Source organism: Spea bombifrons, chromosome 3 (assembly GCF_027358695.1).
Source record: "Spea bombifrons isolate aSpeBom1 chromosome 3, aSpeBom1.2.pri, whole genome shotgun sequence".
Lineage (NCBI taxonomy): Eukaryota > Metazoa > Chordata > Amphibia > Anura > Pelobatidae > Spea > Spea bombifrons.
The window spans coordinates 101366039-101389366 of NC_071089.1; the positions used below are offsets into that span (position 1 = coordinate 101366039).

Here is a 23328-nt window from a genome sequence, read left to right on the forward strand (position 1 = left end):
CCTGTTCGTAGAGGGGGAGCACAGTGGGGTCACTTATGTGAGCAGCTATGAAGAGAAGCTCTGCGCACGGTAAATGTGAGAAGGCGTGAGGAGGTGTGATAGTGTGTGTTTTTTGAGTGATAGAATGAGTATGTGTATAGAATGAGTGTGTATTTTGAAGTGAGCATGTGAGTCAGTTATGGGGAAGGTGTGTGGGGCGCTCGCTATGTACCAGTCCTCTCCTTCTTTTTACCCGAGCATTATCACTCTACCTGTATTTCGCTAGTTGCTGTTTGTTGTCTGTTTAAAAACATCATCTTTCACTGATTGTGGGAATGTGAAACCTGAATGTGTTAATATTTTACTTTAATAATACGTAATGCAGCTGAGCATCTTAGAGGCAAAATAGTGATTTACAAAGTCAACTCTTCTGAACGTTAATGTGGAAGGAGACATTTACTATGAAAGTTATGAAATGAAGAAGTAGCCAAGATGAATTTAATAATATTATGTAATTATGTAATTTCCTTCCGAATGCAACAAATTAACCTGCACAATGCCCTGGTACAATGAGATTAAATATAAATTGTGTATATAATTATAAAACACTTTAGAAAACAATTTATTAAAACTCCAGTTCTAATTTTATGCAAGGTTTAGCCCATTAAATCCCCCATAGATTCTTATGCATTTTGGTTAATGCATATAGGTGCATGTAGTCATGTGTTATTGGTATGTAGGTATGTTTTGGTAGAGCCAGGCAGAGGGAGGGACAAAATGAAAATGGGACTAAAATTGTATTTTAAAAAAAAAGAACCTGTGAATGGACAAAAAATTTATTTTATGTACAGTATTATCTTTTAATATTTTGTTTTTAAGACAAACACTCTGTATTATTTGCATTCCTGCATCCGGGTAAATGTTTATAATTCTTTTCTTGGCAAGAATATGGCTCCTGTTCACATAAATAGCCAGTGCTAATGTATCCCTACTTTATTTAGCAGGATTCTTTTGTATAATAAACCATATAGTTAATAATAATTAATAATACACAGAAGAAAGTGAGCACTAACCAGGTGTATCCAGTTATTTTAAATATTCAAGCAATGCCTACGGCTGGATTAATGGCACATTGAGCAATTGCAGGTTGCTAAAGGCAAGAAATCCAGACAGCGGCATAACAAAAAAATCCAGGGCCCCCAGTAAAAGTTACAGCAGGGGTCCCTAAACCCCTCCGACATATACTTTGCATACGTGGATTAATGGAGCATGGCTCTATGGAACAGAGTTATGCACAGCTCGGGGTGGGTAGGGGTATGGTGATGCTGCACTGGGGCCTGGATAGAAGTCCCTCTGTAATGTGGGGGCCTTCAATATGCCAGTGAATCCAGAGAAGTGCCCTTCCTGTATACTGGATAGGAGTCCCTCTGTAATGTTGGGGCCTTCAATATGCCAGTGAATCCAGAGAAGTTCCCTTCCTGTATACTTGCTCCATGGGCAATTAAGTTCCTTAATCTTACCTTGGTATTGCTTAAACATGATTTCATTCTTGCATTTCCTATTTCTGTCACTGGAGTAAATGAAACATGAAGACTTTTACTTGCCGATAACATTATGACCACCTGCCTAATATTGTGTAGGTACCCTATGCTGCCAATACAGCCCTGATCCTTCGAGGCATGCACTCCACTAGACCTCTAAAGGTGTGTTGTGATATGTGGCACCAAGACATTAGCAGCAGATCCTTTAAGTCCTGTTAGTTGTGAGGTGGGGCTTCCATGGATCGAACTTCTTTGTCCAGCAAATCCCACAGATGCTCGATTGGATTGAGATCTGGGGTATTTGGAGGCCAAGTCAACACCTTGAACTTGTTGTGTTCCTCAAACCATTCCTGAACCATTTTTGCTTTGTGGGAGGGCACATTATCATGCTGGAAGAGGCCAATGCCATCAAAGAATACCATGTCCATGAAAGGGTGTACGTGGTCTGAAACAATGCTTAGGTAGGCTGTACGTGTCAAAGTAACATCCACATGAATGGCAGCACCCAAGGTTTCCCAGCAGAACATTGCCCAAAGCCTCACAATGCCACCGCCAGCTTGCCTTCTTCCCATAGTGCATCCTGTGCCATGTGTTCTCTGGGTAAGCGACACACAAGCAACTAGTCACTTATGTGATTTAAAAGAAAACATGATTCATCAGACCAGACCACCTTCTTCCATTTCTCCATAGTCCAGTTCTTAAGCTCATGTGCCCATTGTAAGTGCCTATGGCAGTGGACAGGGGTTAGCATTGGCACCCTGACTGGTCTTAACTATTTCAGCAATCTGAGCTACAGTAGCTCGTCTGTTGGATTTGACCACACAGGCCAGCCTTCGTCCTCCATGTGCATCAATGAGCTTTGGCCTATCACCCTGTCGTTGGTTTACCGCTTTTGTTCCTTGGACCAATTTTGATAGGTACTGACCACTGCAGTTTTGGAGGTGCTCCGACCCAGTCATCTAAGTCTTTATAATTTGACCCTTATCGAAGTTGCTCCATTTTTCCTGCTTCTAACACATCAACTTTGACGACAAAATGTTCACTTGCTGCCTAATGTATCCCACCCACTGGCAGGTGCTATGATAACAAGATAATCAGTGTTTAATTACTTCACCCGTCAGGGGTCATAATGTTATGGCTGGTTGGTGTATGTGTTATGTACACCTCTCTAGTGATAGATGATAGATAGATAGATAGATAGATAGATAGATAGATAGATAGATAGATAGATAGATAGATAGACATAAATTACATGTTAAATAACAAAACTAGAGGGTCATAGGTTTAGATGTAATGTAAGGAAGTTTAACTCTACTGAGAGGGTAGCTGAAAAGGGGTACACTATCCCAAGAGAAGTGGTAAAAGCTAATAAAGTATGGAAATTTAAACATGTGTGGGATAGGCATTTGGCTATCCTGACTTGATGGCTGAATGGTTCCTCTATGCTGTTAACTTCTGTGTTTCTATGTACATACAGGATATAATAACAAATTACTCTTCTGCTAAATAATTTTAGTAGTTAGAGGCTAGAGTAAGTAAGCTATGCACTGTTTAAATACTAAGTCCGACTATGCCTGTATTACATTGCTTTAATGAGAAATTACAAATATTGCCTACCTGCATAGAAATACTGCAGCTTTGTTGCTATTACTTCTGTATTTCGTCTGCTTATTATCTGATCACTCAGGGTAGCTCTGAATCTTGTGCTTCAGCTGGCTAAGCACCACCTTCAGTGACTTCACAGCAGTCTTATGACTGATGGCTGTTTACATTCTGCCACAATACAAAAAAACTTACAGTCGAGTGACATCGTAGAACTATGTGTCAAACATCAGAACAGGAAGTCTTTTTAAACTATAGCCAATTCATGGGTGGGATGTTGCATTTTTGGAATTTAACTTTCCAGAAGTGTTTGCTATGCAAACCAACAGCTGCTAAAGGCTTATAAGAAGCTTGTATTGTGCGGATTGATCCCACGCAACACAGAATAATGAAGAAAATAACTTCTACTGCTGGAAGAGCCCTGTATAATGTATAGTTAAATCAGGGAAATGTCTTAAGTCAGTGGCCAGCTAGTACTGCATCCAACCATGCAAGGTCAATGAAGCCCAGCTGACTAATCAAATTTTAAAAAAAATAAAAAATTAATGTTCAAAAATGTTAAAAAAAAAAAGATGGTAACATCCCCACTGTCACCAAAATAAAAAGTTTTTAATGGCCTTCATTTCTTTATCTTCACAATATATTGGCATGTATTAAAAAATGCATGAGTTGATGGGGTATATTGGTTCAAAGGTGTCCCAAATATGGGGCATGGGGGCAGTAGGATCAGATGTCTAAATGGCAAAAAAATACACACCCCACAAAGGCGGCCTTTTACCGCCCAAATAACTCTACAAACCCATGTGGGGTATCACTGCGCTCAGGAGATGTTGCTGAACACATATTAGGGTGTTGTTTGGCAGGGACATATACCAGGCGCTGTAAATTTATACCTGGAGTACAACGTGTGTGAAAAAAAGAAAAAAAAAATTTTACTACCATAAAGTTTTACAAAGGTTTATGGTACAACTAGAGCATGGAAATGGTTAAAATACCAGCATTTGAATTACCTTGGGATGTCTAGTTTTTAAAAATATATGACTTGATGGGGTAAATTGCATTGGCCGGCTTCAAAGATACCCAAAATGGCACACGGGGGGAAGAATTACCAGATGTGGAAAAAAATGGCTTTAAAATAGCAAAACGCTATTACCGTATTTGCTCGATTATAAGACGAGGTTTTTTTCAGAGCAAATGCTCTGAAAAATACCCCTCGTCTTATAATCGGGGTCGTCTTCTAATCAGACCTCAAATAGAGGTCTGATTAGGAGACTAAGATCCAGATCCCCCGCACCGCTGCAGGGGACCTGGATCCTCCTATCGTCGCCCCCCCCCGCACGCACGCACGCACGCACGCACTTACCGGTGCTTCCGGAGGTGAAGTTGGCAGCGGGGGTTTGTATGCGTCCGTCGCAAATACCTTCCCCGACTGTCAGAGATCAGAGTTCCAGAGTTCCTGATCGCTGACAGCCGGGGAAGGTATTTGCGACGGACGCATACAAACCCCCGCTGCCAACTCCACCTCCTCCCGGCTGCCGCGGAATGAGACGTCAACCCGCTGCCCCGGCAATACAGCAGGAAATTGTAAGCACCGGTAAGTAAGTAAGTGTGTGTGTGTGTGTGTGTGTGTAGGGCATTTCTGGAATGCCTTACACCCCTATATGCCACTCTGGCACTTAGGGGGTTAAAAGGCATATTATGGGGCAGAGTGGCATATAGGGAGGTATAAGGCATTTCAGGAGGCAGAGTGGCGTTAAGGGGGCATTTAATAGAGCACTCTGCCTCCTGAAATGCCTTATACCTCCCTATATGCCACTCTGCCCCATAATATGCCTTTTAACCCCCTAAATGCCAGAGTGGCATATAGGGGTATAAGGCATTTCTGGAGGCAGAGTGCTCTATATAATGCCTTTTAACTCCCTTAATGCCACTCTGCCTCCTGGAATGCCTTATACCTCCCTATATGCCACTCTGCCCCATAATATGCATTTTAACCCCCTAAATGCCAGAATGGGATATAGGGGTATAAGGCATTTCTGGAGGCAGAGTGGCACATAGGGGGTCAAAAGGCATACCATGGGGCACAGTGGCATATAGAGGGTTAAAAGGCATATCATGGGCCACAGTGCCATATTGGTGAGGCAAGCCTGGGGGCAGATGTGCGTAACTGGGGGCAGGTTGGAAAATACAAGGAAATAAAAACAAAAAAAATATTTTTCTCAATCATAGCTTTTATTAAAAAAAATAGTTTACATGAATTAACATTTACTGGTAAAACTTTTTTCCTTTAGGGTCGTCTTATATTCAGGCTTTTTCTTTTTTTCCTAAGTTAATATTCAGATTTTGGGGGGTCGTCTTATAATCAGGGTCGTCTTATAATCGAGCAAATACGGTATTGCCCTATAACGTGCAGAAAAAAGCAAAAAAACAAAAAAACATTGGGTATTTCTAAACTCAGGACAAATAGTAGAATCTATTTAGCAGGTTTTCTCATTAGTTTTTGCAGGCGAGTAAAAGTTTTTTGTTTAAAAAGTGAGAAAAAGTAATTTTTTAACAAAAAATCCCCATATGTAATCATTTTTTTATAGTAAATTAGACGATATGATAAAATTAATGGTATCCAAAGAAAGCCCTGTTTGTCCTGAAAAAAAAATATAATATGTGTGCGAGCACGAAATGAGAAAGAAGAAAATCCCAGCAAGACAGCAACACTGAAAAATGTTAAAAGAGCCATTGTCCCACAGTATACTACGAGTAAGAAACAGTATTGTCCTTGAGGGGTTAATTTTACAAATCAAATACTGTTAGCCTCACACTTAGTAAATTAATTTATAATTTTAGTTAATTATGTTGACAACATATATCCCCTTTCTAATATCCTAAGAAAAGTATATTGGCATTCTTATTGTAGTTGAAAGTTTTTTTGCGCATGGAGCATCAAAGTTCATGGTATACTGTATAACTCATAGTTTCACCTATGTTCCTGCCTCACTGTTAGATATTCGTTTGTCTTAAATATCTAAACTTTTCCAGTGACCAAACAGCAATCAAAACCACAGTTTCTATGTCTTCTTAAGTAGGTTTATTTGGAAGAACAAAGTATACATACAGTTCTGATTGATGAACAGATGGTGGTCGTAGGTACCGTAGGCTCTGCATTCTTGATAAGATAAAGGAGAACGAGACCTTCTCAAAATGAGTTTTTATACCCCTTTACAGTCACAGTTAGGGTATAAGTTATCTCTTTATATTGGCAATATGTGAATTTTAGAAATCTCATTGGACCAGTCATAGGATACACTGGCATTCCATAGAATACCCTCTAATAGCTACGTCACGTGTTTGAGAACACATGTTCCTAGCACTCAAGTTGCATTCAAGCCTATATGTGTATATGTATAGAACAAAATAAAAACATAACAATGATTTCTTACACTCACATATAGATATAGAAGTTATTTTTCTGTCGTAATTGGGACTCTTTTCACTCGATTATTGTTCTCCAGTTGGAAATCTTGCCATTGACACTAAACTTGATTTCATTACCACTTTTTGGTTGCACTACATCAAGCTTAGAACTTTCATGGCACTAGTTTATTGTGTCTCTACCACCGGTCTATTAGGAGCCAGCATACACAAATCTATTTATTTGTTATCATATTGGTGTTGTCCAATGCAGAATATGTTTCCTTTCCTTCTTTTGTAATTAAAACAAATTTGTCAAATTGCCAAATCCAGCATTTTACAGGTCAATACATTAAAAAAATCAATGCAATCCCGTTTACAAAGTCAATATAATCTTAGAAACCCATCATGCCACAGAAGCTTATTTTAATTCGAATGCACCATTATATTTGTTTATTTTATGTACAAAGCTATGTGAGTTAAGCTTTCAGAAAAGTGTGAGATCCACAAATCAGAAACATGTTGTTAATAATAAACCAATAAAAATTTTAGCCAGAATATAGGCTACCAAAATTATAAAAAGCACCCATAAATTAGGACGTGTTAAAATACCGATTCAGTTGCAGCTCATGGAGCTAGAACAGGTAGCCAGGCTGCCTTGTCTAAAGTCTTCTCTGCATGTAGGTTAAGGAGCAACCTAGGTGTGTGCTGGGCCTTTATTTGACACACCAATAATTACTGAAATAGTCTCATCACCCTAGCAACCAGTTTATGCTGAATGGATGATTCCACTAGTTGCTATGTTACAACTTTGCACCAGAATAATAAATATATATAAATTGCTTGAACGGATTGTGTACAATTGCCTTACTAACTTCCTCTCCTCTAATTCCTTCCTTGAACCTCTACAGCCTGGTTTCAAACCCCTTCACTCTACTGAAACGGTTCAAACAAAAAATACTACTGGATCTCTCTGCTGCTTTTGATACTGTTGATCACCACCTTCTTCTTGACTCACTTGCTTCTACAAGCATTCAAGATACAGATCTCCTGGATTTCCTCATATCTGTCTAACAGTTCCTTCTCCCTCAGCTTCTCTGGCAAGACATCATCACCCCTTCCACTTTTGGTCAGCGTCCCTCAAGGTTCAATCTTTTGGCCCTTTGCTGTTCTCTCTTTATAATTCATCTTTTAGCAAACTAATCAACTAATTTGACCTCCAGTATCATATATGCAGATGATACCCAAATTTACCTGTGTTCTCCTGATCTCTCATGTCTCGTATTACCAACTGCTTGTCTGCTATTTCTTCATGGATGTCACAAAGCTACCTGAAACTTAATCTTTCTAAAACTGAACTCATTATCTTCCCTCCTTCCATCTACACTCCACTATCTGAATTCTCTATCACCATTAACAACACAACTATCCCTCCTACTAACCAGGCTCGATGCCTTGGGGTCATCCTTGACTCAAACCTCTCCTTCATCCCTCACATTCAGTCCATCACGAGTTGCTGCCACTTGCACCTAAAAAACATCTCACGCAAGAATCCACAAAAAACTCTGGTTCATTTATTAACATCCAACAAATCTTCAGCATTCACCCTCCCAACGTCTCAAAACCCACTTCTTCAGACAAGCCGCACCATCTTAGCTGCAAAAACTTCCCTGTTGCTGATGCAACCACCACACTACCTCTCATCTTTCTCTGTGCCTTATGTTTGTCCTCACCCCAGAGCAGGGCCCTCTCGACCTAATGTATCGTCTTGTCTTATTCTGTTAATTCTCGTCTTGTCATACCCCTTTAATATATTTATTGTATAATATATATATAAACTCCCAGGTCGTTTTGCAAAGGTTTGTTAATAATGTAGCATATTGTTGCGCCACAGTCAGGTATTTGCCATAAAGCAGGCATGATAATAGCCGAGCAGAGCGCGCGCCAGAGCATCATCTTCTCAGCAGGTCCCTTTTAGGACGTCACGGGACGGCGCTTAAGTTCCGCCCACTTTCCCGCACTAACCTGACAAGGGAAAGTGGCGAACTGGGGGGAATGAAAGCAGCGCGCGGCTGGCGGAAGTGACGACATCGGCCCGTGTGGTTGTTGCTGCGCAGTATCCCTAAAGAAAGGAATCCCGCAGATAGACGGTTACGCGATTCGAGTGTTCACGGTGCAACTTGAGCAAACACTGACCACACCTGCAGGTAAGGAACCGCTACCGGGGCGTGAGCGCCGAGCCGCAGGGCACCTTTTAGCAGGGCTGCTACACTTGGCTGAGTGGCGGACCCTGCGTGCCCTCTGGCTGCTTTAAGCTCTATTGTACCTGTCTCGTTGATTGAGGCGAGTACGTATTTCGTTCCAGGCCTGTCTTGCTGTAAACTGACTGCAGTGGTGCCGCATTCCACGTGTTTTTTCCCCGCACCGATGTCTTTGTAGACGTTAGTTGGTCTGAGCGGATAGCAAAAGCCCGTTAAATAAAGTCACCCGGCTGCAGCCAGTCGTAGCTGATGCACCAACAAATAGAACGTGCATTAATCTGCACAGCATAGGCCTCCCTCCTGCGTTCGTGTATTGGACATGGTAAACACTACATTTCTACGGTGGGGTCATCCTGTATTAATAGTCATTTTGCCATATAGCTGTATATGGAGCAATCACCACAGAAAGGGTCTTGCTGAATGACCACTTTGTCTCAGAACTGCTGATTACACAAACGCGTTAATGCCTGCTTGAATAAAGGTGGCAATCCATTATAAAGATGAGGCTGTGGCTTCTGGAGTGCTAAGTACATCTTTTTTTGTTCTTGAGATGTAAACCCAGTTGCTGAGCCCTTACTCCCTAGTGTTCTTTAAATACAGTAGTGTAATGTTACTTGATGTAGGGTATATGCAGACTCTATCCCCTGGTTACTATCAGATATGATGTTGGCAATGTGATTTATTTGCATACTTGTTTGTCATATTATTACCCTTTCTTTACTTGACTACACATTTGCAATACTTTTCCTTAAGCCAGTTATTGGTAATCTATGCGCGACAGTTTTGTTGTGTCTCCCATTATGCATTTATTTTCTATTTGGTGATTTGCATTTATAAGCTCCAGCTGATCATTGTAAACATTTGCAGGAAAGAAAATTGGTGAAGTTTAAAGGATTTCACTTTTTTGTGCTATACATAGTTACAGCTGTGTCATCTAAAACAGTAACACATTTCTATTTGTGCAGTCGGATCTGATTTTTAGCAGATCCCATTGTTGATTTTTGGTATGTGAACTGTTAGATAATTAATCGCATAAATTAATAGCACTGTATGGCTTGTATTTATTTGGAGGAGTTTTACAACATTTTCTAACCTGTTGTGAATAAATAATCTGATGACCTAACCTGAGCCATTACAACCCAACCCCCCCCCCGGACTGAGTGGTGAATAAGTGGAACAGCCTACTGGCAGAAGTGGTGGATGTTAACACAGTAAGGGAGTTAGAACATGCATGGAATAGGTATATGGCTATCCTTGAATCTGAAACAAGAGGACAGATTAACGTTTGCCTTTAACCACTTCGTGACAATGGCTGATTTAATTTTTTGCACCCTTTGTGACAAAGGCTGTTCTAACATTCCTGCGGGGCTGACTTTTACTTGAAAAATCTTTTACTCATCTATAAAAGGTAATGAAAAAACCTCCTAAATAGATTCTACTATTTGTCCTGAGTTTAGAAATACCCAATGTTTTTATGTTTTTTTTGCGTTTTTCTTCACGTTAAGGGGCAATAAGTACAAGTAGCGTTTTGCTATTTCTAAACCATTTTTTCCAAATCTGGTAATTCTTCCCCCTTGTGCCATTTTGGGTATCTTTTGAAGCCGGCCAATGCAATTTACCCCATCAAACCATATATTTTTTAAAACTAGACACCTCAAGGTATTTAAAATGCTTTAATCCTTTCCGTGCACTAATTCAACTACCACCCTTTATCAAACTTTGTGGTTTATTTTATGTTTTTTATTTATCATAAAAATTGTGCTTCAGATATGGATTTACAGGTCCTAGTATATGTCGCTTTCAGACAAGACCCCAGTATGTGTTCAGCAATATCTCCAGAGCACAGCAATACACCCCCCCCCATACATGGGTTTGTCAGGTTGTTTGCGAGGTGCGCATTTTTTAACTTGGAACTTTTGCATCTGGTCCTACTGCCCCCATGTCCTAATAGGGCCATCTTTGAAGCCGGCTGATTAAACTTACCCCATCAAACCATATATTTTTGAAGACTAGACACCCCAAGGTATTTCAAATGCTAGTATTTTAACCCTTTCCATGCATAGGATTCTACCGCCAACGTTTTTTCTTCTCACATACAAATTGTACTCCGATCTCAGTGTTGCAGAATGCCTTGACATCCAGGCATTACAGCAACACCTTTTAAGCGAAGAAAGTGATCATTGGCCGTCATCTGACATTTTTGCGTGACGTGCCTGACCTGTCAATGGATGTTAAGTGGTTAATTCAGCAACATTGTAGGGATTTTGTGCTAAAACTTCCTTTTCAATCGGATTTTGAGACCTTTTAACCTACAACAGGTAGGACAGATTCAAGAGGGCTGGGAGTAATCATGCCTGAATGTACCTATTGAAGTGGAACCCACTTTAGTAACTAAAGGGAAATAACTTTCCCATAGGACCAGGTAGGGTTGGAGATAGATATATATATATATATATATATATATCTATATATATATATATATCATTTTTTTTTATTTTTTTTTCTTCTATACATGAAATGATAATTTGAAAACTGCATGTTTATCTGGGTTATCTTTGTCTAATATTAAAATTAGTCTTGATCTCAAACATTTACAAATATGGAAGAATAGAAGGAATCGAGAGAGGGCAAATTTTTCACAGCACTGAATATGGCTCTATAGCTGTTTAAATATATCTGCATTCCAACTCTCATTCCTCCACACCCAAATTTCTTTATGGACCTTGCTGTGTGCACGGGCAGTCAGTCATGGTGGAACAGGAAAGGTGGCTCCTCAAACTGGTGCCACAAAGTTGGAAGCGTACAATTGTCTAAAATGTCTTTGTGTGCTGTAATGTTAACATTACCCTTTACTGTAACTAAGTGCCCCACACCGTTATGCCTCCTACATCAAACTTTACAGTAGGTAGCGTTCTCCTGGCATCTCCCAAACCCAGATTGGTCCATCAGACTTCCAGACATGAAGCGTGATTCTACTGCCATGTTTTGTCTATGGAGATGGCTTCCTATGTGCTTGATATGCTTGATTTTATACACCTGTTAGCAGGCTGAAACACCTAAACTCAATAATAAAGAGGGGTGCCCCAATACTTTTGATATAGTATACTAGATAATTAACACAGTGGATGGAATGGTAATTCTTGCATATCAAAGATCTTTGTAAACCACATTTGAGTGGGTTAACTTGAGGGTACCAAGCAGTTACAAAAAGCCTGAAATTTACAATTTCAGTTTTCAGTCCTTCCGGGTTAAGTATTTCCATGTTATGTATTACTTGCTTATCCTTATGTTATAGCCTCACACAGTCACACTTTATTTTTCTTATTGCAGATCTAAAATCATGAATCCTGTTTATAGCCCTGGATCTTCTGGGGTTCCATATGCTAATGCCAAAGGTGTTGGTTACCCTGGTGAGTCTTTAGTGTGTTTTTTTTTTTAAATATTTTATTTTGGGGTGTCCACATTCTGTTTACAAGCCTTAATCTTAAATTCAGTGAGTAATTTAGAATCTATATATTCTATGAGTAATAGGAACTGCTTCAAAGCACGTTGAAATTTGTGTTTCTCCAACAAAAAAATACAGTGCCGTATATCGTAATGTAGGCTAGTATTTATTAGGCATGTGGTTTTTAACTTAAGTTCCCTTTAATAAGCTTCCTGCAGATATGGAGGGTGACATTGGTCTCTGTCTTGTTATATTTTGAGTAACTTCCCCTGCTTAAACACCACACTGAAATTTTTTTTGTACAACTGAATCCTTTTCTACACAGGATTTTAATAGTCGGCGTGTAACTGTCCGGGCTATTAAGACTGAGCCATTCTATTATTACAGGCAGTATAATGAGCCAAGGTGTTTGAATGCCTTCTAGCTGTGGTATATTAGCCCAATCTACTAGACAAATTACTAGTATGTAGCTATATGAAAACATGTAAAAAAATAAAACATTTTACATAGAAAAACAAAATGGCACACAATCTTTTTTTTTTTTTTCTGAACACTTAATATTAATCTGAAACTAATAATAAAAAACGTGATTTCTCATATCTCAAGACATCTTAAATAACAGGCTATCGCATTTTTCGCTCTAGTGTGGCATGCATCTTCATTTTTCAGGGTCTGCTGTTATGGAGAATAGGACTATATTTGTGTGTTCAGCTCAGGGATGTGTGGGGTTATTGTCCTATATTTCTGTGTGTTTTTATGTTTTCTAATTTTCATTAAACAGGTTTTCCAGTGGGGTATGCTGCCGCTGCTCCTACTTATTCTCCCAATATGTATGCTGGAGCAAATCCTGCCTTTCAACCAGGTAACGGAAATGGTTTGCTTGTATAATTTCTGTTCACCCAACCAGTAAAGGGCTTTTGCACAAGATGAAACCATTGCTTTTTCATCTCGTTGTGACATATCCACCAATGTATAATTGTGAATCCGTGTAGATGAAGCACACAAACTCTGATTAGATAGATGCCTTTGGGAAAAGTCCTCAGATGAATATGGTTTTTACTATGTGATTTAGTTTACCATTGCATTTTTTACTGAAAGAATACATGTTTCATGTTGCGCTCGGGGTGGAGTTGCATCAAACTGTAAAAAATTGGATGCGCTGAAGTGACCTCATGTTCGCATGCTCAAGGGCTAAGTAACATATAAGTGCAATTTGCCATATAAGTGTTCCATTTTGACACATCTTTGGGTTAGTGAATCTCTACCTAAACATGCAGGGACATTCTCAGAATTTAATATATTAGAATGTTGCTTTCTTCAGGAGATGGCAAGGGTTTGCAGTGTACATTGTTTGTTTTGTGTCTGTGCGCATCTATTTTTTTTTTCCTTCTTTCCTTTCCATGACATCATTGCAAAGCACAGACAGAGCCATTGTCATTACAATATTATACTGTACAGTTTATTGTGATAGGATTCCTGTCATAGTATCGCAGTAAGGGATAAAAAAAAACAGGTGTGCTTCCTTTATATTAGAGCTGAAACAACGAATCGATAAAATCGATAATAATCGATAACGGAAATCATCGATAACGATTTCCGTTATCGATTAATCGAGTGATCGATTCGTCGTTGGAGCACTAGGCTCCTTTTACTTACCTCCGCCAGCGTTCCCCGCTTCTGCTCCACGCTCTGCAGTCTCCGCCTTCTTCAAGCTACGTGACGACGGATGTGACGCGCGTCTACTATCAAGTTGGAAGTGGAACAAGTTCGTAGCGGAGGTAAGTACTCTTTATGTCTATTGTCTGTGCGAATGTTTATGTGCGAGACTGGGTGCGCGGCAGAGTGTGTGTGTGTGTGTGTGGGTGCGCGGCAGAGTGTGTGTGTGGGTGCGCGGCAGAGTGTGTGTGTGTGTGCGCGGCAGAGTGTGTGTGTGGGTGCGCGGCAGAGTGAGTGGGGGGGTGCGCTGCACAGTGAGTGGGGGGGTGCGCTGCACAGTGAGTGGGGGGGTGCGCTGCACAGTGGGGGGGGGGTGCGCTGCACAGTGGGGGGGGGTGCGCTGCACAGTGGGGGGTCCGCGGCACAGGGGGTGGGGCAGGGGATGCAGGGCAGGATGTGAGTGCAGGGCAGAGTGGGGCCAGGAGACTGGATGCAGGTCAGAGTGGGGGTGGGAGGGCAGGGTGGCAGACTGGGTGCAGAGCAGAGTGGGGGTTGGGATGCAGGGCAGGGTGTGAGACTGGGTGCAGAGTAGAGTGGGGGTGGGGGGGCAGGGCAGGGTGTGAGACTGGGTGCAGAGCAGAGTGGGGATGCAGGGCAGGCTGTGAGACTGGGTGCAGGGCAGGCTGTGAGACTGGGTGCAGGGCAGGCTGTGAGACTGGGTGCAGGGCAGGGCAGGGTGTGAGACTGGGTGCAGGGCAGGGTGTGAGACTGGGTGCAGGGCAGAGTGGGGATGCAGGGCAGGCTGTGAGACTGGGTGCAGGGCAGAGTGGGGGTGGGGATGCAGGGCAGAGTGAGGGTGGGGGCACAGTGCAAAGGGGTGGGGGCACAATGCAAAATTCTTTTAAATAAACGAAAAATTTGCATATTGTTTTTTTTATCCGATTAATCGATTAATCGAAAAAATAATCGGCCGATTAATCGATTATTAAAATAATCGTTAGTTGCAGCCCTACTTTATATTATGAAAGGGAATTACATGTGCCTAGATAAAGATAAATGTCATACTGAAAAGGACTGCTTTTTTAGACGCGTAACAAACCCTTATCCTGGTTTCATTAGCTTTTTTATTTTTTATTTTTTTTTTAATGTGCATCAATACTTATCTGATTTAAGACTTAATCGCATGTTCTGTCGTTCCATATTGTTTGAAATAACGTTATGTAGTATACTTGTTGGCTGTGTTTGTCGATTCCTTTCTGAATAGTATTCTTAATCTGTATTTAGCCACAATTCCTAAGAGGTGTGTTTTTTTGTGCATGGATAAATGCTTTATTTAGGATGCTTAGCTGTAGTGGGTGGCATTCATACCAGTGTGTGTGTGTGTATATATGTATGTATTTTTTTTTTTATGTAACCAACGTATATATGACTCTCCAAAAACTAAAAGCAACCAGGAAAAGTCTGCATGTGGCACCAATCAAGGAAATTGGGAAAATGATATACCACTTACTGTTATACTCACCCATCCTAGATATGGGTTATGTTGTGAACAAATTCTATTTTGAATTGTTTAAAATATGTATTTTGCCATGATTCCTAAAAGGTGTGTGTGTGTGTGGCCACAGATTTACGCTGTATTTAGGATTCTTAGATGTAGCGAAAGGTGCTCATACCACAAAATTTGCTCACTTTGGGATAGGTGGGGATTTGAGCAGAAGGTATTGGTATCAAATGACCGCTTTATATCACTAATCTAACCCAACATAGTGCCCCTAATTTGTGGTTTGCAGCTCTGATGAACGTCATTATTCAGGCTGAGGGTCGGGGTTCATCACAATAGCTAGTCGTATGTACAAGAAAGTACACCCTCTTTGAATTCTATGGTTTTACACATCGGGACATAAAAATCACCTGTTCCTTAGCAGGTCAAATTAAGAAAATACAACCTCAAACGTGGCATATCTCACTGATTTACTCGACAAAAATAAAGCCAAAATGGAGAGGCCATAGGAATTAAGATCCTAAGTAGTAGACAGGTGCTGCTAATCAAATGCACTTTGTTAATTGATCGTCAAATTGGCTCATGCAACAGGACAATGATCCCCAAGTACACTGGCAAATATACAACAGAATGACCCAAAAATCAAGGTGTTGGAATGACCAATGTCCGGACTTCAACCTGATTGAAATGCTGTGCATTAACAAAGGCCTGCAAACTTCAGTGAACGGAATCAATGTTGTAAAGAGTGGTGAAAATTCCTCCAACTGTACAAGAGACTGATAAACGATTATTTCAAATTATTGCTGCTAAAGGTGGTTCTACAAGCTTTTAAATAAGGTGTATAGTTTTTCACACATGGCTTCTCCATTTTGGCTCTATTTTTGTTAAATAAATCATGACAATGTAATATGTCATGTGTCCATCTGAGGTTGTATTTAACTAATTTTTAGATTTGTTAAGGAACAGATCATTGTGCCCTGACATGTAAAACATCAACTTCAAAGAGGGTTATATCATTGCTTTGTTACATTTATTTAGCCAGGCTCGACTAATACGTGATGGAGTCTGCAACGTCACAATGTGACTTCAACATGTTGTGGATTCAGTCCTTTCACTTCCCCATTCATTATGAAGGGTCAATGCTGCCAGAATTCTACTGCCAGAAGTGCTGCACTGTCCCTGCTTTATAAATATAATGTGGGGGAGTCTATACATTATGTAGGACCAGACAAGTCCTACCTCTAATGTATGGTGAAGTCAAGGTGCTGGAACACATTCCTCTGGACGACTCTCTTAAGCAAAAAACAAAACGCTGACTGTTTGATGCAGTTAATGAAGTCCATTGAAGCCTTACAGAACCTGAACACATACAAATGACTAATATGTAAACGTTAGAACTGCTTAAAAAAAGAATCTAGCAAAATGTTCCAAAACATTTAATCTGATGCCAGTAATAAATTGGGTGTTCTCCTTAAAGAAGCAGGTTAGTGCTTTGAGTAGATCACTACTCGCACAGTATGTTTCTTTCCTAAATGCCTGGCAAAAACTGGGTTGAATGAAAAACCCATTGAATTGTGATTCTCTTTAACATTCTCATCAAACGGTTAATGGGTTGTAACTTCCCTTTTTAAACATTGTTGAAGAGAAGACATAGTGAACATGGTATATACAAATTACAAGGCTCCAGTGCCAATTCTGAAAATATCGGCTGTGAATGTGATATTTAAAAAAAAAAAAAAAAAAAGGGGGGGGGGTTGGCCATTTAATATGAATGAACTAAAATTCCACTTTTGTTTTCAGAGGTAGAACATCCATATGTGTCTTCGGGGGTGCAAATGTTCATGTTCGGGCACACGTTCTCTGCTGCGAGAAACGGTGCAATTAATTCAGGTACCTGCTTTGCTTTACTTTAACTTTGTTCAGCTTTCTCTTCTCTTCCTTTAAATATTAAAAGCAAAATAAGTACCTGAGTGCTATTTTCACTTCTTATATACTATTTATATAGTTATACCAATGTTTTCATTAGGGCCTTATTTTTTCGAGGGGGGTTGGGTAGTCTGCAATTATCTATAGACCGTATGCATCTCAAAGGTATGCGTTACATGCCATATGGAAAAAAGTATCATCCTTAAGTCTTTATATCGTTGTTAACCTCAACTAAAGCACAAACTGCAAGCGATTGAGAACTATGCATGGTTTGCTGCAAGCTTTGCCCTTTTATGCTGAAGAAACACCTCTTGTGGTGTATCGTTAACATGTGGAGTACGAATGTTGACCTCGCTTCAGCTGCACAATGGTGATGTTTTGGGGAATGCTGATCGCATGAGATGTATTGCCTTTCCAAAACCAAAAACCTCTGCCTAGCAATTTTGATTTTACAGCTTCGGGTAAGAGGTTTGAATGTATAACTTTGGTGATCAGGTTGTCCTGTGGACTACAAAAAGCACCAGAGAGCATCATATTAGATGGCAAATTCAATGTGTTCATACATGACAACTCCAGATGTTTCTTTTCTGTTATTGCTGCTTAGTAAGTGTGATCTTCTGATGAATCTGTTGCTCTGTGTATTATACCAGCATTTGTTTTCCTCTGCTATGCCCAACATATGATTTAAAGGGTAATTGTCACATCTGAGAATACATATATAAATTCCTGCACTGGGAGCCACTTGTCGCTTGTGTTGCTGTGTGTTAGTGTGTGTTTCCCAGCTTTAATATCTTCCAAATAGAGCTGAAACAACGAATCGATAAAATCGATAATAATCGATAACGGAAATCATCGATAACGATTTCCGTTATCGATTAATCGAGTGATCAATTCGTTGTTGGAGCACTCGGCTCCTTTTACTTACCTCCGCGAGCGTTCCCCGCTTCTGCTACACGCTCTGCAGTCTCCGCCTTCTTTTAGCTACGTGACGGATGTGACGCGTTCCGGAGGTAAGTATTCTTCATGTCTATGTGCACGGATCGCACAGAGCCACTCGCACAGAGCGAATCGCTCTGTGCGAATGGAGCCACTCGCACAGAGCGGTTCGCTCTGTGCGAATGGAGCCACTCGCACAGAGCGGTTCGCTCTGTGCGAGTGGCTCCACTCGCACAGAGCGGTTCGCTCTGTGCGAGTGGCTCCACTCGCACAGAGCGGTTCGCTCTGTGCGAGTGGCTCCATTCGCACAGAGCGGTTCGCTCTGTGCGAGTGGCTCCATTCGCACAGAGCGGTTCGCTCTGTGCGAGTGGCTCCATTCGCACAGAGCGGTTCGCTCTGTGCGAGTGGCTCCATTCGCACAGAGCGGTTCGCTCTGTGCGAGTGGCTCCATTCGCACAGAGCGGTTCGCTCTGTGCGAGTGGCTCCATTCGCACAGCGGTTCGCTCTGTGCGAGTGGCTCCATTCGCACAGAGCGGTTCGTGAGTGTGGGTGCAGGGCAGAGTGGGGGTGGGGGTGCAGGGCAGAGTGGGGGTGGGGGTGCAGGGCAGAGTGGGGGTGGGGGGTGCAGGGCAGGAGACTGGGTGCAGGGCAGAGTGGGGGTGGGGATGCAGGGTGTGAGTGTGGGTGCAGAGCAGAGTGGGAGACTGGGTGCAGGGCAGAGTGGGGGTGGGGATGCAGGGCAGGGTGTGAGTGTGGGTGCAGGGCAGAGTGGGTGCAGGGCAGAGTGTGAGTGTGGGGGCAGGGCAGAATGTGGGGGCAGGGCTGGGTGCAGGGCAGAGTTAGAGACTGGGTGCAGGGGCACAGTGCAAAGTGCTGGGTGCAAAGTGCCAGTGCTGGGTGCAAAGTGCCAGGGCTGGGTGCAAAGTGCTGGGTGCAAAGTGCAAAGTGCTGGTGCAAAGTGCTGAATGCTGGGTGCAAAGTGCTGGATGCAAAGTGCCAGGGCTGGGGCAAAGTGCTGGGTGCAAAGTGCTGGGTGCAAAGTGCTGGGTGCAAAGTGCCAGGGCTGGGTGCAAAGTGCTGGGTGCAAAGTGCTGGGTGCAAAGTGCAAAGTGCTGGGGCAAAGTTTCTTGAACAGTAATAGTCCACCTCTTTTCAGAATGTTTGGGGTTATTTTGTTTCATAAATATTGTGTTTGGGTTCTTGTACTTTGAAAATATTGTTTTTTATTACATCATAACAAAATAAGAATGTTAATGTAAATTTTAAGTTGTTTTTTAACATCCAGTTCATTAAATTCTTTTAAATAAACGAAAAATTTGCATATTGTTTTTTTTTATCCGATTAATCGATTAATCGAAAAAATAATCGGCCGATTAATCGATTATTAAAATAATCGTTAGTTGCAGCCCTACTTCCAAATGTAATTCACCTTTATTTCATGTGATCTTACTAAAGATTACTTTGGAGCCTATTGTCAGCCCAAGTTGGTGCATCACACTTCCTGCCTTCTACGAGAGTTGATTTGGTAGATTGTGGATGTACACTAGAGATTGTTTGCTTTAACTTTTTGGGTCAAAACAATGCTTTTTTTCCCCGAAATTAATTTGGCTTTTTCTTTATATGGGATACGCTTTTAGTTTTGTGCTGAAACACCTCCTCCTCCACCTAATTATTCCACTCCATGCTAGTAACCACAGTAATTTTATGTGCCTTTCATCCGCATTTGTGGCTGAAGTTTCATGGTGCATATATATTTTTTTTTATTTATAGTCTGTCTATAATTTTTACAAAGAATATTAAAATGTACGTGAAAAAGCTCTTTATGGTTCCTCTGGCTATCTTATATTTTTCAGGCTACACTACAGGTACACCATACAAAGTGTCATGTTCACCCACAAGTGGTGCTGTGCCACCATATTCCTCTTCTCCAAATCCTTACCAGACAGCTGTATATCCTGTAAGAAGTGCCTATCCGCAGCAAAACCCATACGCACAGGTAACAATTATTATTGTCTCGTATTATTGTCTGTCTATATCAAACCAAAAATATTATCCCATAAAAAACCAATGCAATCCGTTGCATCAAAGGAAAGGTGATTTGTTTCTTTGAAAGTTTGCCCCATATCTAGACTGCCATATTCTGTAACTTTATCTCGCTCTTCCTTTAGCTAGACAGCTAGACACGTACAATCTCGCTCAATTACCTTTTTTTTTTTTCTCTTTAAAATTTATTAGAATAACATCAGGTGTCGGACAGCAACCTACATGCGCTCTATTGAGATGCAAAACTATTGTCTGTTGTCTCTTTAAATTTGCCATATTTTGTTTAACTTCATTTTGTTGCGTTAATGTTCTTGTCTTATTAACTATACAAAATGTACAGTTAATTTTTTATTCTTGCCATCTTATTTTATACTATTAAATGTCCTTTTCCACAGACAAAAATATAAATTACACTCCTTAGTAAGTTAAAAGCTCCCTTGTTTTCCCTCTGACAATTTAATGAATGAAAAATGCAAACTTTAAATGCCTTTTCAACAAACTACATCAGTGCATGCTCTGTATCACATATCAAGTTTCTGCCAAAAATATGAGGCAATTTTTTTGTAATGATTTTAAAAACCATTCCTGGCAAATACGTGGTATTCAACAGTACTAGGAATGTTTGTAATAATCCATTTACTGACAGGTGTTAAATTCTACAGACTAGGTGGAACAGCACAGTTAATCAGCGCAATGCGCATGTTTTCCTCTTACAGCAAGGAGCATACTACGCACAGCCTTTGTATGCTGCCCCTCCGCATGTAATCCATCACACTACCGTCGTGCAACCAAATGGAATGCCAGCCACAATGTATCCAGCCCCCATTCAACCTCCCAGGGGTAATGGCATGGCTATGGGAATGGTAGCTGGAACCACGATGGCCATGTCAGCAGGTAGATGCCTTCTTCTTTCTCTTCTTCTAATAACTTCACTAATAACTAATCACAAACCACTGTAGATTTAAACCTTTTTCTACTTGACATTTAAGTGTAGTCTGTATGTTACATGTAACTTTAGGCAATTAAATGCAAAATATTGTTTGGAATTAACATCCATCCACAGTGGAAAGTGCAAAAGCTTCTGATGAATCCAAATATTTCTTCCAAAAGTAACATAATTAACGAAAAAATGTGTTGTGGTCAACTTTTAAATTTATATTTATGCTAAAAGCTGTCTTGAATGTAAAGTGAATCTTTCCTAGATTGTCATATAGATAATTTTACAAAAGCTGTCTTTCCCTTCTAGGTACTTTGTTGACAACCCATTCACCGACTCCGGTAGCTCCTCATCAAGTCACTATGCCAACTTATCGGCCCCCAGGAACCCCTACCTATAGTTATGTTCCTCCACAGTGGTGATCCACTACCAGTGTAAGTGATCATGGGCATTAAAACTGGCATGCTGTGCTTTGTCAGAAAACTTTATAATAGGTTGCTTGTTAAGGTGTATATGTGTTTTTGGAATAATCAAGTGCTGCCATGGGTCTTTCCATAATGTTAACCATTTGTGCTTCAGCCTTTTTTGTCTCTGAATTAAATATATACTTATTAGCAATTTAGTCCCATAAACACCACTTTTCTGGCCCTTACTTTTGAGTTTGGCAGTTGTATGGAAAAAGTAATGCTTACACTGGCCTCTTTGCAGCTACACTTAAGTTTTTTGCTTATTTTAATATTTTTTGATAGAATGTTTTTAACCGTACCTCTTGGTGGGAAATGGGCTCTGAAGATGTCTTGCACTATTTCCGGTCTGGTTATTTTGATCTCGTATCTGATTTCCATGGCTGTTTGGGAGGCATACATTCCCCGTACCTCCTTGTTCCTGCTGTGTATCCATAAAAGCAAAGTTGTCCTCATTGCAATGGTCACAGTGGACAGAGTTGCTAGTGACTGATCTGACAAAAGGTCCAATCCTCCAGACTTTTTCTGGAACAGCATCTCACATACATTTTTTTGTAACTTGGTAACTTAAGATCTCATCTTTGGTCACAATGCATCTTGAATTAGGAGCCACCGCTCTAATGTCATGTGTGTTCTTGTCACTAGGATAAGGTGGTTTGGTAAGCATGACCAGTCTATAAGCTGTTTTATGGAATCTTAATTATCCACAAGAAATGGTAGCACAAACATTTAACTGGTTTACAAACCCAATATTCAGTTTATCAAAGCATCAGGGGAAATGTATTTTATATCCAATATAGAATGCCCACTCTGTTCTGAGCATATATACTGCTGTGTAGTCTCCACTGTGATGCCGTAAAAATCATGCTTTGTTCTTGTTTAGGTTTGAAGATGGAAGATATGCAAGAACGTAACAGGCTTAATAGATGGCGCAGAAGCTTTCATGCCTCCAGCAAGAAGCTTCTTCCTTCTGAAGTATCTCAACACTTTGCCTAACACTAATTCAGGATCTGAAGATTTCCATTACTGCATATCTTAACATCTTTGAACTCTAGTGGTTGTCTTAAAATGAAAATCCTGTTTTTGTGGACAGTCTTGCATTTTTTTTTTTAGCTAATTATAATAACAAAAAGGGAGTACCTATAAAGTCGTTTCAATTCATAACTAGTTGAATGCATGTTAAAACACAGAAACAAAGCTTGCACAGTTCATTGCAGTGACATGCAAAAATAAAAAAAGATCATATGCAAAAACCAAAAGGAGCCGCCGAAAAAGTATCGGGACCTTGTGTTGCTGTGATATACGTGCAAGGTCATCTGTTAAGACTAATCATCCTAGAGTGCACTTCATGAGTGAAGATTGCTAACCGTGCCATGTTTTAAAATCCAAATGGTGGAATACAGATCGCACCCTACCTTTTGCATTCCATTTAAGTTCTAGTTATCTGCATTATGTTAAAATAGGAGTAGTATGTTCTTGAAGAAGCATAATTGGCTGTAGAAAAGCATTTTGCAACTGCAGCAATCCATGCTATATTAAAAATGGCTTGTATGACCGATATATAATGGGATTGACTCTGCAGTATTTAAAGTTTTAGAATTATAACGCCTCTAGCATTCCATACTATGAGAA

The 23328-nt window shown here is 40.6% G+C and overlaps 1 protein-coding gene across 2 annotated transcripts; it reads left to right on the forward strand.

Annotated features, from left to right (window-relative positions):
• The first annotated feature begins 8582 nt into the window (after positions 1–8582).
• On the forward strand, positions 8583–22893 carry FAM168B (family with sequence similarity 168 member B). Of its 2 annotated transcripts, XM_053459789.1 has the most exons (8): positions 8583–8734; positions 12119–12198; positions 13015–13095; positions 17191–17280; positions 20106–20248; positions 21012–21189; positions 21542–21666; positions 22580–22893. In XM_053459789.1, exons 2-7 carry the CDS (start codon positions 12129–12131, stop codon positions 21652–21654), a joined length of 675 nt encoding a protein of 224 aa, XP_053315764.1. In that variant the 5' UTR covers positions 8583–8734; positions 12119–12128; the 3' UTR covers positions 21655–21666; positions 22580–22893. The 2 variants fall into 2 exon arrangements, with proteins under 2 accessions (XP_053315764.1, XP_053315765.1); XM_053459790.1 differs by lacking the exon at positions 17191–17280.
• The last annotated feature ends 435 nt before the right edge of the window (positions 22894–23328 follow it).

What these genes read in the sequence shown, in the direction of transcription:
- FAM168B (XM_053459789.1), top strand. Translation starts at nt 12,129, where the DNA reads ATGAATCCTGTTTATAGCCCTGGATCTTCTGGGGTTCCATATGCTAAT. An exon ending in AAACGGTGCAATTAATTCAG is followed by an intron (nt 17,281 to 20,105) that starts GTACCTGCTTTG and finishes TATATTTTTCAG; the next exon opens with GCTACACTACAGGTACACCA. An exon ending in AGCAAAACCCATACGCACAG is followed by an intron (nt 20,249 to 21,011) that starts GTAACAATTATT and finishes TTCCTCTTACAG; the next exon opens with CAAGGAGCATACTACGCACA.